Source organism: Alligator sinensis, unplaced genomic scaffold, assembly GCF_000455745.1.
Source record: "Alligator sinensis unplaced genomic scaffold, ASM45574v1 scaffold85_1, whole genome shotgun sequence".
In the NCBI taxonomy this organism is placed as follows: domain Eukaryota; kingdom Metazoa; phylum Chordata; order Crocodylia; family Alligatoridae; genus Alligator; species Alligator sinensis.
Window position 1 is genome coordinate 2334879 of NW_005841891.1, and position 19498 is coordinate 2354376.

Below are 19498 nucleotides of genomic sequence, written 5' to 3' on the forward strand. Positions count from 1 at the left end.
AAAAAGCAACATAGACAGCTCAACCATATGTTAAGCATCTTAAAAATTACTTCAGGAGTGGAGATGCACCTAATGCAAGTGGCAGGGGAAAAAAGCTATCATTTCTCAATTAAATAAAAAATATAGTGGAAGGATTAATTTGGGCCTCATTGTCAAACCTGATATAATAATTCAAATGAACCCTCTCCCACTCCTCTTCAGAGATAAATATTATTTTATTGTAAAATTAACACCTACTAGCCAATTACATTAAAGTTATTATACAAAAAGGCCTCATTTTAAAGAACATCATGTCAATCTGTGCACAAGGTAATCAAGGGTAAAATATTAATGCATCCTAAAGGAGTAAAAATTTGTAAGGGTTACTCATATTTTTTTCTCTTCCCCTACTTCCCCACCCCAAGGCGTTACTCATATATTTCTCTCTCCCTCCCAAGAGTTATTCATATTTTTCTCCCTCTCTTTCTCACACACATACCCTGTTTCAGTAGTCATCTCAAACTCAGGACATTATAAACAAATTGGAACTCAAAATCCTGTCAAACTAGAAAGTCACTAAACAGATGTAATTTTATACATGTCATCTAGATGACAAATCAATGTAAAAAATACATCTTACCTTTTGAATTAAAACCTACACTGTAGCTATAACCACTATCTTGGGAAAGAGGTAATTGTACATTTTTATATGAACATTGTCTATATTGCTCTGTTGTGCGTTTAAAATACAAGTCAGGGCAGGTACATGTACACATAGTTAATGTATATACGTGAGGATATACCACATGTGCAATATAGTAGAACTGAGGTCATTTGTATCTAGATGGTTCACAACCTGCTTAATTTGCAAGAGGTTACTGAGGAAAGGCTGAGGCACACAGCTCTCTGCTGTGGCTTTTAATTCAAAGGACGCTGCTTCTCCACTCAGTCACAGCCGATCAGTAATCCCAGATAGCCGACTGGAGAAGTGGTGCCCACTGAAATAAAAGCTACAGCAATCACCTGTTTACTCTGGCTTTGTAGGACTTTCACACCAGTTCACAAACCCACAATGCCATATGGGTATGACACCTAACCCCATGCAGTATCTGAATTCTACTGGATAACTATGCTTTTGTCTTTGTATTCTGTATTGCACTATTTAATCATGCTTTCTAGTTATAAAAGCTTGTAACATACTTTGCTCACTTCACCACAACCTCACAAGAGAAAATGATGATAATTTTAGATAAGATGATAATTTTAGGAAAAAGGAAAAACTTGAAACTAGTACTAGTTTACATGTTGAAATTTTGTATACACACTTTCTTTTCCCTTAGCAATCCTCTTCAAACATTTACTCAGACTTACATTACTCAGACTAAGTACTTAAGTGATTCCAAAGTGCTTTTGAAAAAGTAAAGAGGGTCCCAGAGGTTTATATATTTAATATGCCCTTGAAAGTTAACAATATTCCATCATATCAGTAATGGAATTTCACAGAATCAAATGCCCTGGCAGCACTAGATGTGCAGCAGTAAGTATTAAGCTACAAACACTGTAAAACTGTATCCATTAATGGTTTACCTGCAGCTCCTGATACAACTTTTTTAGTTCTACAGCTGCAGGCCCTGTCATCTGTCCATTGTAAGACTGGAAGCCATTCAATTTCCCTTTCCGCAAGTCTTCCAGTTGCTGAGTGAGTTGATCCACTTTTAACACTGCAGCTTGTAGCTCCTGCTGCTTTTCCTGGAACATTGCACTGATGTGCTCAATTTCAGTAGCTATGATGAATAACAAATTTATAAAAAGTGGTTAAATGGAATACCAGTATGATTTCCCTATATATTTCCATAGTTTTAATTATAGAGCTATTGGGAGCAATGGGAAACTAGTCCTAAAAATGTTCTAAAAATACAGAAGAGACATCTCCATGAATTTAACTTTACCACATAACATACAAAATTATGTATTTAACCTATGATAGTTTGCTAAAAGTTAAAATATGTTTATTAAAAGTACTATATATTTATTATAAAATTCCCTCAGAATACTACTTTATTAACAATAGAACAAATTATTCAATATTCTACTGCTATGCTAATAATTTGCTAGCTCTAATCCAGAGTATAAGTGAAATGAATTATAGCAGAGCTGTGAGAGATTATTCAATGCCTCTTCTCTGCAACCTTCTCCCTTACCTCCCAGGCTCCCACCTGGCCACTGTTCCCCCTACAGTTCTGCAGCCAATAGCAGCAGTCAAGACCTGTGGGCTTTCCCTCTGGCTCTGGCTTCCTGTACCTGCCCCAAGGGGTGAGGCAGCATGCAGGAGCCCATGGTGTGGTGTGGTAGGAGTGGGCAGCCCCCAGTGCACCCTCCCTGCCATGTGTGCAGTGGCACAGGTGCATGGTGAGGGGGGCCACCTGCCCACATGTGTAGTGGGGCGTGGCTGTCCATGCCAGTGGAGCACTGGGAGAGGGGCCATCTGTGTGTGTGTGTGGTGGAGCAGTGGAAGGGCGGGCTTTGCGCCATGCACCAGTGGGGGACACCTGGGGGGGGCCCTTGGCTTGTACTACTGCAGTCTGCACAGGGTGCTGTCCTCCATCCAGTGCAGGATGGTCGGTCTCCTGGCCACGGAAAAGATGGACAACCCTGAATTATGGAAGCAGATTTGAAAAATCCACATACACAGGTTGCCGTTCATGATCTTGCTATAGTCCACTTGCCCTCTCATGGCACGGATTTTTTTCAGCTTTGTCTCCTGGGTCTCCACTCGTTCCTTAAGTTTTTGAAGCTTTTCACTCTCAGAAATGGACTGCTGCTGACGACGTTCTTGCTGCTTCAGATAACGTAAGCGTTGTTCCTGTCAAACATATTATCTGATTTCAAAAGAATTTACCTGCTAGCCAACTATCTACAAAAATAGCAACAAAGCATGGCTTTAGAGAAACTAAAATATCACTATGAATAGACAGTTTTCTTTCCTGTGCATCTTCTCTGCACGGGGGAAAAAAGTTAGTTCTGATGACAAAAAATGAATTAAGATGTCCACTAATAGACCTAGAAAAGGCTAGTATTAAATATTTGTTTGCACACATTTGTCTTCAAAAATGAAAAACAGAGCATACTGCTTTTGAAGCTCATAGATAAAACTTTGAACTCACACAAAAACAATTCCAGCTTAAACATTACTTCCAAAACATCTGTGAAACTTCCTCCAGTATTTGTTTCCTGCTGCTAGTAACATGCTTCCTGCTGCAGCAAAATGGTTTCCAACACTCCATTACTCAATTTCCCAAAGGAAACAAACAAAGACCAGTAAAGGATTTTAGGCTAGCTAAGATAAGGAGATCTACTGTAAGATAAAGTTCCAGGCCTCTAAATTACAGTCCTTGTCCTGGGCAAATAGGGGAAACGTTTCTTATTTTCTATATAATTTCTTTTAGAAAAGTGAAAATACAATTGCAAATGAAATTGTTAGCTTGAATCCTTTTAAATGTACTTCAATCCAGGCATGCAATATATACTGTACTTTTATACAATCTGTTACAGCATCACAAAATGCTTCAAACATATCTATATCTATCTATCTCAATAGAGGCAAGTCTAGCAAAAAGAAAAAATATAACCTACCAATCTTTGTGGAGATGTCTCAAACCATTTTGCGCACATTGTGTTTATTAAATTGTAATATTCTATATTGCTTATAGGAACATACACTTCTTAATGCAGAAGATTTCTCTACTTCACTGACAGTATTTCCTATCTTGACAAAACTTATATTTGCATTTGCAGAAGGGAATCCCCAATTAAATTTTACCTGTGTATTTAGACCACCGCAGTTTTTATTTGTCCTGGTATTCTTACCTTAGCAACCAACATTTGCTGCTGATTTTCAATTTGTTGTTGTTGTCTGGCAGCCATATCTTGAAGCTCTGAAAATGTGAGCTCAACGTGTGGATTCCCAACCTAGAGAAAGCACAAAAGCAATTCGTTAAAGTTTTCACCTGTTTATACACACTGATATTTTGACATTAGAAGCCATGTAGCAGTAGTTTTTAAATTTTTTATAAAGGTTTCTACTTAAACCGTCCCATTTAGCATCAAAGATAAATTTGCACTTTGGCTCCCACCAGGGATGCTAAAACTACTACAAATTCCTGCACAGACATCAACACGCTGCATGTTGCTGAGACCACTCTGCTTCCAATCTGAACTGTCAAAGCAGCTCCTGGTGGGCAAGGGTATTAAAACAGCAGAGCACATTCTGCTGCACACTGTAAAAACTTATGAAGAGGCAAGAATATGACCCCATCTCTAATCTGTAGTTGCAGAATCCCTAGGAAAAAAAAGAGGCAAAAACTCCTATGCGGGGAAAGGGGTTGGGGAAAAGAAGGAAAAAAAACACATGCACCAAGGAGATTAGAATGGGGGGGGGAGAGAGAGAGAGAGAGAGAGAGAGAGAGAGAGAGAGAGGGATTAATATAAGAAAGTGAGGAAGATGAAGCAGAAGGGAAACAAATGTGTAAGGCAAAGACTGAGGAGGAAAAAAAAGGATGCCTTACTTTACAGTGAACTATGACTATTTTATACAAGGGGATCCCACTCTTGGTGTACATTCATCCCATGCACAGGATACCAATCTTTAAATCAACAGCCATCACAGCATGAGTCTCACCCTCTTTCCTGGCAGAGGCAATCCCCATGAAGAATACTAACTTTAGTCATGGGCAATATTTGACTATGATGTCATGAATTCAAATGGAAGCTTCATCAATGAAGGAAGGTACTAAATACCAATCCCAAGAGGCGGAAATTTTTCTAACAAGTGGAAAATCTATGACAAACATCTTTAAAAAATCTGAACAACTGAATGAGAAAAGATTGTAGATTGTCTAAAATGGGTAAATTGTCCATTTTGGACTGGGGACTTGTGTACAGATGCAATTAACTGAACTCTGAACAAAGCGACAGTCCTAACTACTTTTAAAACCAAGCAAATTAGTTCAGTGTTTCAGGAACTGGAGATTCCAATGAGCCATTCCATGCTGAGAAATCCACAAGGAAAAATCCTTCCACTTGCACTGCATGTGCATCCGGTAAAGGTTCCTCCCCCCACCACTCTACAATAGATTTCCTTGAAATTATACTGAACAACTTCTGTCCACTGATATTAGCCACATAATTTCCATGCTATCAAATGCTAGGACAAGTGGTCTTGGTGGAGAACTAGACTGGTCTTGAGAGTGCCAACAGAAGTTGTGGCAGCTTGTTATCACTGGCTGCAAAAACAGTTACAAGGAACTCCACGTTTCCAGAAGATCTATATCTTACATGATGACAAAGTTGTCCTGCTTAAATTATCTGCCAAACCACTGATTTGCTCTGGAAGATGTACTGTCCAAAGGTTGATACAATTTTGAATGCCCCATTCCCACAGAAGTATGGTCTCTTCACAAAGAGTTTTGATCTTACTTTTCCCTGTCTACTTGGGCAAAACACTTATCTTGTCAGTTAGGACCTGGGCCGTTTGTCTTTTCCTAGATGCAGAAGCAATCTGTATATCAGTTGTACTGCTCTGAGCTCAACTGCTATTATAAGACCTTGAGAGTTCAACAAGGACCTTGGGCCAGGAGTCTGTCGAAGGTCTAGGTAAGTCTTCCACCCCATGTTATCACCAACATGCATCTTGTGGATTTGTTCAACTTTGTACAGAGCCTAAGATTTATACTGGAAGACCTATGTGAGAAGTTTGCAAGCTTCCCTGGAAACACTAGTTCCATTGCATCAACTCCAAAGGGAAAATCTACCACTTGCTGTAAGAGACCCTCACAAGAGTGGTTTACAAACACAGCTTGGGGTAGGATAGGGAGAAGGCAGAGCATGGAACTGGATTACACAACCTTCTTGAGTCACTGCAGAAGTCATTGGTCCACCATAACCCCTGATCAAGCAATCTTGAAAAATAAAAGGACAGGTACCAAAGAGAGCGAGGAAAGAGCTCCTTATAGAACTAAATCAGTCACCTTCATAGAATCATGAATTGCAGAATCACATTACAGTAAGAGGAGTGAAAAATGCCAGGAATAATTCTGAGAACAACACCAGGAACTATATGTGGCCTTTATCAATTTGACCAAAACCTTTGACACTGTTTACCATGAGGCTTTATGGAAGATCTTATCCAAGTTTTGTTGCCCAGGGAAATTTATCACCATCCTAAGACTCCTTCATGACCAGACAAAAACCTCCATCCCATGCAGTGGCTCCACTATGAAGCCCTTTGCTATTCAAACTGGCATCGAGCAGGGCTACATGATCACACCAATTCTGCTTTCCATCTTGCTTGTGGTCATCAAGAAGCTCATCCATGACCATTTGCCACATGGCACTGGCAGCGAGTACAGGATGGATGGGAATCTTTTCAATCCTTCCCACCTCTGTGCCAAAACCAAAAGTTAAATCAACCTTGATTATGGAACTACAGTACGCCAATGATTGTGCTGTCATTGCACATACTGAGGAGGATCTACAAACAGCCCTTAACTGCTTCTCTCAAGCACACCAGTGTCTGGTACTGACCCTTAACATCAGAAAAGCAAAAGGTGTTTGCTTCACCACCCTGATGCAGGCCAATTAACTTCCCCAGCAAAGATCCTCACTGACAGAGAGGAGTTGGAGAACGTTGAACAGGCCAACACTGATGAGGAGATCCAGCATAGGATCCAAAATGCAAGCTCTGCCTTCAGAAGACTGTATCATCACATGTTCAACGATCATGACATCAGGACTCAAACAAAGTTTCTATTATAAAAGGCTGTGGTAACCCCAACTTTTCTCTACAACTGTGAAGCTTGGGTAACCTATAGGGACCACCTGAAAAGCCTAGTACGCTTTCACCAGCGCTACCTCTGGAAGATCCTTGGTATAAAGTGGGAGGATTGTTGCACAAATGCCAGTGTCCTCACTGACGCTAACACCAGCAATATGGAAGCATTGATTATTCAACATAGACTGTGGTGAACAGGGCATTGTGAATGCATTCCTGATGTACATTTACCAAAACAACTGTTATGCTCCCAACTCAGCCAAGGACAAAGGACACACAGGGACCAGAGGAAACACTTCAAGGTGAACATTAAGTGGGGCATTGACATCACAACTTTGGAAAAACTAGCTCAGGACAGGGTTACATGGTGATGCTTTGTGAGAGAAAGTACATTTTACTCTGAAGAAAACCATCTTGCCCTGGAGGCAGAAAAATGACAGAAATGGAAGGGAAAAAAACAAGACCTCTTTAACTGCCACCTGTGGCATCTGCCAAAGAGTCTGCAGCTCTAGGACTGGCCTTCTTAGCCATCAACAGACTCATCTACAACCCTTTACTTGACTTGTGGGAGTGATCATCCTGAACTGTGAGAGATTGCTGCCACCAACAGTAAGAGGAAGAGGACAACCTTCTCTTTTGATAATGTGGTCTTCCCCCTGAGAGTCAGTGTTTACAATTATTGAAATAGGAAGATGAAAACTGAGACTGAGAAAATTACATATCAGAAATCATTTTATCCTACAGGACAAGATGTATAAGCACAAAGACTCTTAGTCTTCTAATCAACATAAAGCATCCTTGGTCTTCATGCTACACATGTTCTGTTCATCAAAAGGAAAGCTTGTTCTGAATTTCCTTAGATAAATCAAGTTGCAACAAACCAGCAGGCCCTCCCTGCTGTAAGCCCAGTGACCAGGGATTTTACTCTTATTGAAGAATTGTTTTGGCAATAAGATGGACTTGAATTCCTGTAAGATCTGTTGAAACTTGTCAATAAACTGCGTGACCCATTGCAAATTGTCTTATCTGGTTAGCAAAGCCTGATAGTCTGTTATTCCAACATGTAAAGTGGTTGAAGAATAAACTTTCCTACCAAAGACATCACTCCTTAGTTCCATCTTTTGAGAGAAATTAAGATAGGCCAGAGAGTCTGGACTGCTCATCCATGATTGTCATGACTACGAATCAGTCTAAGCATTCAGGATCCTCAGGAATTGATGCCAGAGTAGCCTAGAGATCTTTTGGCCATCAGCACAGCAACTTTGCTCTGGATTTACAATGAAAAATATTAAAATGATCCAGATACAAAGACTATGTTATCCACAAAGACCAATATGAACGAGTCTTGAAAGCATCAGGTTATGATATGGATGCCATCTCCTTGGCACAAAGATGCAAGAAATACCTGGCATATGATCTCTATAGAAAGAACATGGCATATTAGTTTGGTGATCTGGGTCTCTTGATAGATTAGGAGAAATTATTCTGATTGTGCAGAAGGATTCTTGCTGGAGGTGGCAAAAAAAACTGCAGTAACAATTCCTCAAAGGATACTATTTATTTGAAGTCACTGACACCTGGAGTGGGACACTCAGATCTTGGAGTCCCAGATGGATGGAGAGAGAGCTTTATAATAAGTAGTAGTACTCTAGGCTCCAGTACCAAGGAAAATCTTGAAACCACTGATAGAGGACTGCTAATTTTATGATCATTTTAATGGCTTTCCAAAAGAAAATCTAAAACAGTTCTGACTTTACCCAATAAAGAGATCAACCCACATAATTAATTTTTTTGTTTGTTTTTAAAAACTTTCCAGTTAAAATAAAACATTTTAAAACTTCAGAGTCCTGACAATATCAATACAAAACAAAAACAGGAAGACACCCATTTGTGATGAGCCATTATTTTAAGTGTTATGGGGCACTAATGCAGTATTTTTAAATGTTTTAACTTTTTGATATTTAAAAATTGACATCACTAAAATAAAGCAAAATTATTGTAGCAAAGCAGTTTCTGAATAATAGCTACAATGTGTAATATCACTTGAAGATCTGAAATTGAAATTACATGTTTTAAGCAGGAATATAATACAGCAGTCAAATTCAGTTTCATAGTTTTATAAATAAAAATTAGTCATTTCTACGCATATGCACATTTATCAATTCTTTATGAAATGTGCTCAGAAAGAAATGAAAGGGAGGGGGAGAGAAAAGAAATCTAGAAACAAAAGCCAAACAATTAAATTGCTTTAGACCTCTCAAACTACTCTGGTATATTTGGATAAATTAATCTTAAAATTGCACTACTTTGTCCAGAAGACAGCGTTACTAACACTTGAAGAATTGTAGTAGAAAAGGTTGGATTAAGTTCAATAATTGCACTATTTGCAATCAGTGGATTTGAGCAGTGAAAAAATTGCAGGCTGTTACACTGACATTTTCACATTATACACTCTATGCAACATTTGAGCCAAAACACAAGACTGTACAATTAATAAATCAAGCTAAAATTTACACCGCTTCCTATCCCAATTGCAACTAATCCTGCAAGAAAAGCCAAGTAAAAATGTAGAAAAAGAAGTGTTGTGAGCTGAAGCTCATTTTCAGAAGAATGCTTAGGCAAGAGAAGTTAGGTTTGAGGATTCACAGACAGGGCAAAACAACAGTCACACAGAAATCTAAGTCAAACACAACACATCTTAGGGTACGGGTGTCCAACTGGCAGCTCAGGAGGGTTAACATGCGGTTGTGGGCTCCTACCCAGCCTGCTCCCATTGTTCCTGTGGCGGTGGTGACCAGGGTCTCCAAGCCCCTCCCTCCTCCAGCTTCTCATTTCCACCCCTGCTCCTCAGGGTAGGGCAGTGCAGTGCAGCAAGAGGGGTTCAGGCTGCCTACTGTGCAGCAAAGAAGGGAGTTAGGCTGATTGTGTTACGTGCCGCAGGTGGGCTGTCTGCATGACATATGAGGCCAGGAGGGAGTAGGGGTGTTGCACACTTGGCAGCAGGAAACCAGGCTGCCCATGCAGAGTGTGTGGCCGGGAGGCGAGGGGAAAGGAGCTGTACTGTGTGTGCAGCCGGGCAGAGAGAGAAGGAACTTGGTGCCCCTGCAGTGGAGGCTGGAGGTGGTCCCTGGAGTTGGACAGCCTTGTCTTAGAGCCTCAGAAAGAACTAGCCCAATTCCCCTACTCCCCACTATCAACATAATATTAAGTTGATAGGTCACTTCATAATTACCAAGGCATAGGGGAAAATGCTTAAATAATCCTTCAAATGACTTGAACAATATTTCTGTGCACTTAAATAACCTCCTCAGCCGCAGGATTGCAGTTCAGTCAGTAAGGAGATCTAATTTGGAACTCATGCTTTTCAAGCTGATAAGGCTTAAATATAACGTAGATGCGACTCACCTACGTCTCAAACAGTAATGGAAGCACTCTAAATCCCACTGAACAACACACAGGGGTGGAAACTCTTTCTAGCAGATCAGTAGAGAACTGAATGGGAGACGTATGGGTAGGCTGATTCAAGAAAATTTCCAAATATAAAGCAGCCTGCACTAATTTCACTTAGTAGCATGACCAGTGTAGACACTTTCCTCTATAGTATTCTCCTTTATAGGTTTTATACTTTCTCTGCAATTTCTTTTTACTATTATCACCATATGTTTCAGATGCATTATTTTAGGGGTGGCAAGCCAGTCATTTTCTGGGAAAATATTGAATTGACCAGTCAACTGATAGCATATTTTTGACCATTCAAAGATTATAACAATTTTACAAAAACACCCCCACAAAACTACATTTTTTGTAGACAAGGTTCTTGTCTGCCTATGTCCTTAGATCAACATGGCTACAACCTATACCCCTACATTTTTTGTAGTTTTCTTAACAGAAATATGATGCATTTTATAATTTTGACACATTTATTAATGGAACAAAAATTGTGCTTTTTCTGTGTAATACTGGGACATATTGGCAATTTTTTAAAAATAATTGTTGACCGATACTTTATTAGACCAGTCAAATACCCAACCCTACATTTTTTCATAAGTTATAATCGGGAAGGACAATCTTTTTAGCAGGTATTCCATAAATTAGTCCTGGACCTTCCCCAAGTGCCATTACAATACCCTTCTCGTGCCCAATCTGCTGTTCTGCTTTCTGCTCCCAGTTCTATACTCCCTTCCTGATGTGCTGCTCTGCTTTCTGCTTCCTTGCATATAGGCTCCCTGCCCAACATGTTGCTTTGCTTTCTGCTCCCTGCCTTATCTGCCACTCTGCTGCCTGTGCCCTGTCCAATGTGCCATACGCCACACACAGAGATTGTGCATGCCATTTGTGACACCCACACCAAAGATCAGCTACCCCAAGTTAAATACAAAGCAAGACTTCAAATGGAGGAGAGAAGTAAGGGGTCCTTTGCTGAGTTTTATCTACAAATCAAGATCTGTCACTGAGATGAAAAATAAGATGCTGCTTCCAATCCATTGTGTAGGAGTTCAAAATATAAATAAGCATACATGCTTCCCCTTGGCTTCCAGGGGTATGCCCCTCCATCAATAGGGTTCAAATACTCCCTAGGCTTTCCTGATTTCCCTGGCCAAGGATTTCTCTCATGGGGCTAAGGTGTCCAATGTTTGCATTGCACTCCTTAGGTTTGACCCCCAATTGGCAGGGTGTCAAATGACTCCGATTCACTGGCTCCAAAAAAGTCAAAATACTAGTTGCATTCTCCCAGACATAACATGCTTGATACTCAAATGAAATAACACTTGCAGAAAATAATGTAGAACAACCTCTTTCTTGCTTGCTTTGATTAGCAGTGAAAGTTAACAATGCTGACATTTAAATAATCACCATTGAAGGGTGTTTACTCTAAAACCCAAGATATACAGAGGTAAACCGTATAATTCAGAACTCTTGTTTCAAAATATCTGAAGACTTAGGAAGACCTCTTCAGATTATGTTTTCTTAACCTTGAAAATATGATTGTCCCGGACATAAAAGCCTTTTTTTTTTTTTTTCAAAATAAAGTTCTCTGTCCTGGAGTACAGAATGACAATCTTTAAGGGAAAAAATACTGTTTTGTTTGTTGCAAACCAGTTTGATGCCTGAGGACTCAAAATGCAGTGCTGCCCTACATCCAAATGTTTGAGGAATATCTTTTAAAAGCTGCAAATGCTGCAACATATTTAAAATCATATACAAACAGAAGTGCAAGGTAAATTCCCATATTAGCTTTTCCTTATAGAAACAGAGAGAATATCTAGATATAAATTACTATTAGACTGCAAAAGGCATTCAATTTAAACACATGGTGGTTAAAAAAACCTGTCTATATATACTGTAAAAAAGCACAAATCTAAGCAAAGACAACTGGCAGCCTACCATTTTGATGCAAACCTTATATAAGAAGTTTAATGCTTATTTTACTAAAATAACCCTGTGAAGGGTTTTCACAGTAAAAGCAATTACATAGCATTTGAGAAAAGGTTGAAGGTGACAAAGGAAAAAAAGTTTAAACCTGTAACTTCACTCGCTGGTGCTTTCTTTTCATCCACATGGCAAATCAAACACATGCGGCAAAATTCCTCTTCAGTGTCAAGTTAATTAATTTTCAAAAAGATTATAACCAAGGTATATTAGATCTCCAAAATAAGGGAATATCATCTTAGAAACATCAGGACATCAATAAAAGGAAACACTCCAGAAGACTTTTTCGTCTAAAGATCTACTTCAACGAGGCCATTTGTTCACAGCACTTCCTCTTAGCTGATGCAGTTTATAATAATCTGTACATGAACAAAACTCCTTGGAAGACAAGGAAAGTTTAGAACAGTTTAAGTCTGTTTAAATACGTCTTCAGAAACTACTGTTGTAGGAGCCCAGTGTCTCATCTCAATTCCTCAACAAGGCCATCTGTTTCTCAGAATGCTTTTAAGTTTGTTCCACTCAGACTAGTTATCAGTAATTTTATACATGACATCACTTGCTTTTCACAACAAATGTGAGCCTATCACATTGAAAACACAAAACATCCCCCTTGCTCCTGCTCCTATGTAATTATGCTTGAAACGGAGGGAGAAAGCTTAAACAGGCTGCAAGTATTTACTCCTCCAGATTCCACGAATTCACTTGCTCCACAGTGCTGTATTCAACAGGGAGTTTTGCTGACTTGCAACTTTCTTTACATAACCTTTCATGATGCACCCCAAGCTGAACTCCTAAATAAAGTATTGGCTCACTTACCAAACATTACAGAAATTGAGGAATTAGCCGTAAAAGAAGTGTCTATGCCCACTAAGTGCTTACAGCAGGCAAGAATGTTCAAAAAAAAATGTTGAACCCTTTTACTTAGTTTATCATCATGACAAGAGCAATTTACCATGTAAAACAGGAACGGACTTATTATTTTCCTACTGTTGGCTACTATTTCAAGATTTGACCAGCAATATTTGTGGCACTGACAATAACAACTAAAAATCACATTCTAAGCCAATCTCTAAAATATGTCAAGTACTAACCAGCCCAAAGATGTGAGATACCACTGAAAGTTTTGTTCATTTATAAATATCTGCTTGAATACCGGTAATGGCTTCTACACTTCAATAAATATTCTGCACTCTATCTTCTTCAATTTCTTCTCTTTTCTTCCTTTAACTTCTGTTGCCAAACTATACTGGTCTCCCTCCTGTGATCTATCTTCTAGTAGTGCTCATCCCTCTCTGCCTTCCTTTCTAGAACCAATGATCTGAACAGTACTCTTCTAAGTCATAATGAAAGGCTCATTTACAGAAAGCCTCTGAGAATCTCAAAGGAAACACTGCGTATCTCCTTTTCAACCCAATACAGAATTTCCTTAACAAGAAGTAGCAGTTCCGACTGGCTGCCCTATCCTGCAAAGTGGGCAAATGGGGAAACACAGCCAAACAATTCACTTTTGCAAAATTTCATAGATTTCATAGACATTAAGGATGGAAGAGACCTCGGAAGATCATCAAGTCCAGCCCCCCCAGGGGCAGGAAGTCAGCTGGGGTCAAAGGATCCCAGCAAGATAAGCATCCAAATGTCTCTTAAAGGAGTCCAGAGTAGGTGTTTGCACCACCTCTGGCGGCAGTCTGTTCCAGGCCTTGGGGACTCAGACAGTAAAGAACTTCTTCCTTATGTCCAGCCTGAAACTCTCTTGGAGGAGTTTGTGATGATTTGACCTTGTCATCCCATGGGGAACTCTGGTGAACAGGCATTCTCCAGATCCTGATGTACACCCCTTATATACTTATAGGCAGACAAAAAAGTACTGATGGAAATGAAAACCATTACCTACGGCAGGGCTATCCTACTGGTGGCCTGTAAGGGGTTAAACTGCAGCCCATGGGATTTGTCAATGCTGCTGCTGGAGCTGTTGCATTGGTGTGGCTCCAGTACCCAGGGAGGTGAATATCAGTGTTGCTCACTCCCCGCCCATCCCCTCTCTCATCACTGAGTTCAGGGTCTTTGGGTGCCACTGGCAATTAAAAATCAGTGGCAGGAAAAGAGCAGAGGGTAGAAGTGGCAGTGGCACCATTCATCCCCTGAGTTATGATATGGAACCACACCAGCAAACTGCTACCCCATGGGTGGACGTGGGTCATCCATGGACTGGATCCAGCCTATTGGGGAATCCACAGAGCAGGCAAGTCTGAGATTGTAGATAACCACATATGAGATGGTGGAGAAATGTTTGCAGAATGAGGAAACGTAAGAATCCAGAATGGAGGTTTGATTTACACACAAACATTTATAAAAATGAGTAGGCAAGAGCAGAATGAGATTGGTAGAAGAGTCATGTCCACCCAGGGATGTCCAGACTACAGATGAAGCTCCTAAGCCCCCCAAAATGTCCTGATCTCCCCCACATCTCTGCTCCCACACAACTCTTCCTATCGTCTATCTGAACAGGGTAGCCAGGCTTGTTGCTCCATTGCCTGCATCCTTTTCAGACTTGTGTTTTTCTTTGTGGAAACCACAAAGAAAAGCAGGACAGGAGCTTGACTGGTGGTGCCTGCAGTACCTAGCCCAGGAGTGAGAAAAGTAGCTGAGTCACCAATTGCAACTTTGTTTTGGCTGTAGTGCAAGTACTCTAGCACATGGTATTACCACGGATTTAAATGGATTTTTGCTGCTGGCATTTTTCTGTCCTAATTATATACATATATATAGACAGAGTTGTGGCTGCTTTAACTTGACTCATCTGCCTCTAATCTCCAGGGAAACAACGGTTGGGAATAACCAACATACAGACATGTGGCCCCTTTTCCACCCTCGACACAATCTTAATGTCGGTGCAATAAAGTGTGATGCAGCTGAAAGTGAGAGAGATGTTATCCTGACTCTCTATACACTAGCACTGACCTCTGTTTCATTTGCCTTTTTGCTACATGAAGACAAAGGGAGCATCAAAGGACACAGAAACTGTTCCAAAATATTCATATAAAATGTCAAGGGCAACAGCGAACACATATACATTCACACAACCCTGAGACTGACTGAAGAGACAAGGCTTTGCTGGGAAGAAGGCTTGCAATTCCACTTGCCTGCATTTCATACAGAAGCTACATGGTACAATTTGGAAGGCAGGTATGCAGACCCATACTTAATACTACAAAAGGAGTATCTGGTTCTAGTTAAATTAAAAACAGAATGTCTGCTGATCTCCATGTAGATGACATTATTTCCAGTTTAGTGGTTTTATCCACAACTCTGCCTTTTTTTTTTTTTTTTTTTTAATTGGGTCAGAAAAATGCCAGCAGCAGAAATCCATTTAAAACTCCAGTGATAATACCATGTGCCCTTTTTAGCTTAATGAAAATGTAAAACCTAACTGAACACAGATAAAGCAACCAGAATTTTGGGAAAGAAAGGAAAAAAAAACCCCATGATTAGCAAACTATCTGAAGACTATCATTAAGTATTTTGACAGTTGCATTGCGATCAAAACATAGATTTAATCTGGTCACTTTATTTAGCAGCCTACAATGACATTACACTGAGTTATTTTATTTGTGCAAGTCACTACAGACACAATTCCTTTGACAAACAAAATACCTGACCACTGTATTGCATCATAATTTTCTGACTAACTTACCTTACCCACATTTGTAAGTCTCAATAGCTCTCACTGAAACGGACAATTCTATGACTACCACCTATATAACGTGCTGACCAGCCAATCTACAGAACAAAAGTTTACGGTACAGAATAAATGCCAGCCTCTGGGTATCATGTCATTTACTACTGTTTACTCCATGTTTTCTTTTAGACTTTCAAATTAGATGTTCCCTTATTTTAACTGTGAACTCAAGATAGCAGCTGCCCTCATAAAAGAAAACTAAAATTAATTAAAAACCAGAACCAGGAACAAAGTCCACAACCATTAAAAACCAAAACCCAACCAAACAAAAAACAAACTAGAAATGTAAAATAGGAAAATATATCCAAGCATATAGTAAACACTTGCTAGTAATAAAACAAGAATGCTTGTAAACAAGTTCTCCTTATAAGGAAGTTAAACTAAGAGTGATTTCATTTAAAATATTTATTTTTGCCCACCTCATACTGTAGAAATCCTTAACAAACAAAAACCCAAGCTTTTTTTTTTTTTTTTTGAGAGAGAGAACTTTATCTGAAAGTTGGAGATATCATTAGTTTGATTTGAGGCAAGAGACAGACACACATAGTTCAGTCTTATCCTCCTGGTAGAGCAGAATATCGGGTCTTTAAAAAATTGAAGCACATACAGAAAGAACTGAGAGAGACCTGTAACACATAAACCTTCAAACATGTTTACAATCCCAATACTTTAGTTAAGAGTAATTATGAGCAATAGTCATGTCTCATTAAGTTTTCAAAACAAATATTTCAAGTTTCTTTAAAGATAGGTTTTTGTAACTAGATTTTCTGGTAACAAAGAAAAACAACATCTTATTTTGATATGCCAGTCTATTATGGTTGAAAAGTATTTCATCACAGGCCTCCTGAATAGTAAGCTTAGTATCCACCATGTGTTTATTCTTCCCCTAAGTGATAGTTTCAGTGCCTTGTTTTACAGTAGTGATGTAATACTGTTTACATGCAAACAATATAATAAAACATTTCCAAAAACAAACATAAAAGTACTGAAAATAAATATCCTGCAATTTAAAGCAATGTTTAAAGACTAAGCATATAACTTGCATCTCCCACAGAAAGGTCCTAACTAAATTAAAGAAAAACTTGATAGCAAGGTTTTAAAATGATCTTAACTTGGAAAAACAATGCTTTTCAGTATTGCATTTTCAGTGCTAAAAGCTATAGTTATTAGAACAAGGAAGTTAGCATATTGGTCATGTGACTTTAAGCTCAAGTGAGAAAGTAACACAATAGTTTAAATAATATTTTGTTCTACAGAAGTCCGTTAAAGTGTAAAACAGTGTTTGCAAAGTAATTAATTACCTGCAAGGTACTTTCCCATGTAACTGTAAGTAAGCACACCTTTATTTTGCTGCATTCACCATCAGCTGTCAACTCCTTCATTGCTTCAACCTGCTTCAGCTCCATTTTTCTGTTATTTTCTGCCTAGCCCTGTGTTAATTGCTTGCTGTCAATAAGCAAAGTCAGTAAGTGATCAAAGAAATCTTACAAAATGAGCACTCTCTCAGGGCTTTCTGGCTAAGTGCAATCAATAATAGGAAAGATTATTAAAAATCTTTTCCTCCCCTAAATAAGGGGTTGCCCCCAATGCTTTATCGATATGGAAAGCTGCCTCTCTCTACACTCATCAGCAATCAGCGAACAGAAAAGGTTACTGGATTTTGCCAGCAGTGAAAGACCTAATCATGGCAAGATCAAGCCAGCTGTCAACTGTGATCAGTCTGATCAACTTGATGCATTGCACTTTTCATATTCAATGGAAAATGTTGAGCATTACTTTTTTCTTTCAGTTATACAAAATGTAGACAACTTAGGTTTAAAAAGACAATAGAAAATTTCCTTTTCAGTTCTGCAATATTTACTAGTCAGTTAAAAATCCAAGTACTACTTTTTATACCACTAATATTTGCTGATTAGACTAATGGAGAACCATTCTGATTAGACTGTACTGAAATCTGTTACTTTAATCAAGAGAAGCTTACTGTGCAAGACAAAAAGTAAATAGTACATGTAAAAGAAATATGGTACAATCTTGTGCAAGTTGTCTATGGTACGCTTAGCAACAGCACATATTTTTTTTAATCCAACAATTTGTTTGTTCTTAAAATATGCACAACATCTCTCAAAACAGCCAAGAATATATCATTCATGCAATAATACAAGCCAAGAAATTGTATCATACTTCCGTATTATTGCATGAATTATTGCATGTATTATTGCTAACTGTAAATCGTCAATCCCAGAACCAAATACTGTTGATTATTTAATCAACTCAAATTCTTCCCCCAAAATGTAATCACATTCCCTATGTCTTAATTCTCTAACTGTATACATGGGGTATCAAAAAACAAGACAGTCCATTCCCCCTTGCTCTCTAGCATGCTCAGCTATCTTGGGTGGTGTGGAGTGCTGGCAAGTAATCCTGTTTTAAACACATATCCTGGGTGCCCTGCTGAAAATGGGACAATAATGTTTGATTGAACCAACAGGACCCCAGAGCAAATAGGACTGTCCAAGTGAAAATGGGATGTTAAGGCTGTGTGAAGCTTCAGTCCCTAGTTCCATTCAGCAAAGATTCGGCCTGATTCAGAAGTCGAATCTCCAAATCTGAATCGAATCAGGAGACCCTTTAATTTTTCCAAATTGAATCAGAACCCTCTGAATCAATTTGGAAAGATTAGTTGATTTGGACATAGACACAGCTTTAAATGTTTTTTCTACATACCTCAAGGTACCAGGCGGCTCGTGAATGCTGCAATGGTGGGGCAGATAAAGCATGGGGGGCTCCCCAGCACACTTGGCAGCAGACCCGGAATTGGACCAGAAACACTTCTGGTCCACTTCTGGGTCCTCCAGGGAGTGTGCAAGGGGGCCCCCGGCTCAGCAACTGGTGTCTCCTGGGTCTGGAGGGGCACCCGGGGTCCGCCCGCGGCCAATCGCTGAGCTGTGGGGGTGCGGGCCCCCCCCCCAGCACACTCCCCGGTGGACTGGAAGTACTTCAGGTCTGCTTCCGGGTTTGCTGCCAAGCACACGGGGGCACCCCCCACGCCCCAGCATCACAGCGTTCACAAGCCATGCCTGGTACCTCAAGGTATGTAGAAAAAAAACATTTAAAGTTGTGTCTATGGCCGAATTGCTGATTCTCTGAATCAGCATCGACTCTTCAGATTTGGACTCGGACAAATCAAAATTGGGGACAGTGATCTGTCAGCGAATCAACTAATTGAATCACTGTCCCTGATTTGGGCTGAATCCAAATTGAATACAGCCTGTTTCGTATATCTCTATGCGATGTATGGTTACTGTGGTTCTCTAGCACAGCACAACTCTAATATTAGAGATCATAAAAACATAAAAAGGCTGCTATTTTGCAAACACCCAAGAATCGGAACCAACACCCCCCACCCCTTTTTTTTTTTCTTTCAGGAAGAGAACTGAAGCATGATCATGTCTACATAAACAAGATGTCCAGAAAAGTCACTTTCCAAAAGGGCACTAAAGAATGTGTGTTCAAGCACAATAATA

The 19498-nt window shown here is 39.5% G+C and overlaps 1 protein-coding gene across 8 annotated transcripts in view; it reads right to left on the reverse strand.

Moving 5' to 3' along the window:
- PPP1R13B (protein phosphatase 1 regulatory subunit 13B) overlaps positions 1 to 19498 on the reverse strand; it is a 93131-nt gene that overhangs the window by 22135 nt on the left and 51498 nt on the right. For all 8 annotated transcript variants that reach the window (XM_025197203.1, XM_025197202.1, XM_025197206.1 and 5 more), the window contains 3 exons: positions 3847 to 3948; positions 2668 to 2842; positions 1567 to 1763 (listed from right to left, as the gene is read on the reverse strand). In XM_025197203.1, coding sequence (XP_025052988.1) covers positions 1567 to 1763; positions 2668 to 2842; positions 3847 to 3948 — 474 coding nt within the window. The remainder of the gene's footprint in view (positions 1 to 1566; positions 1764 to 2667; positions 2843 to 3846; positions 3949 to 19498) is intronic.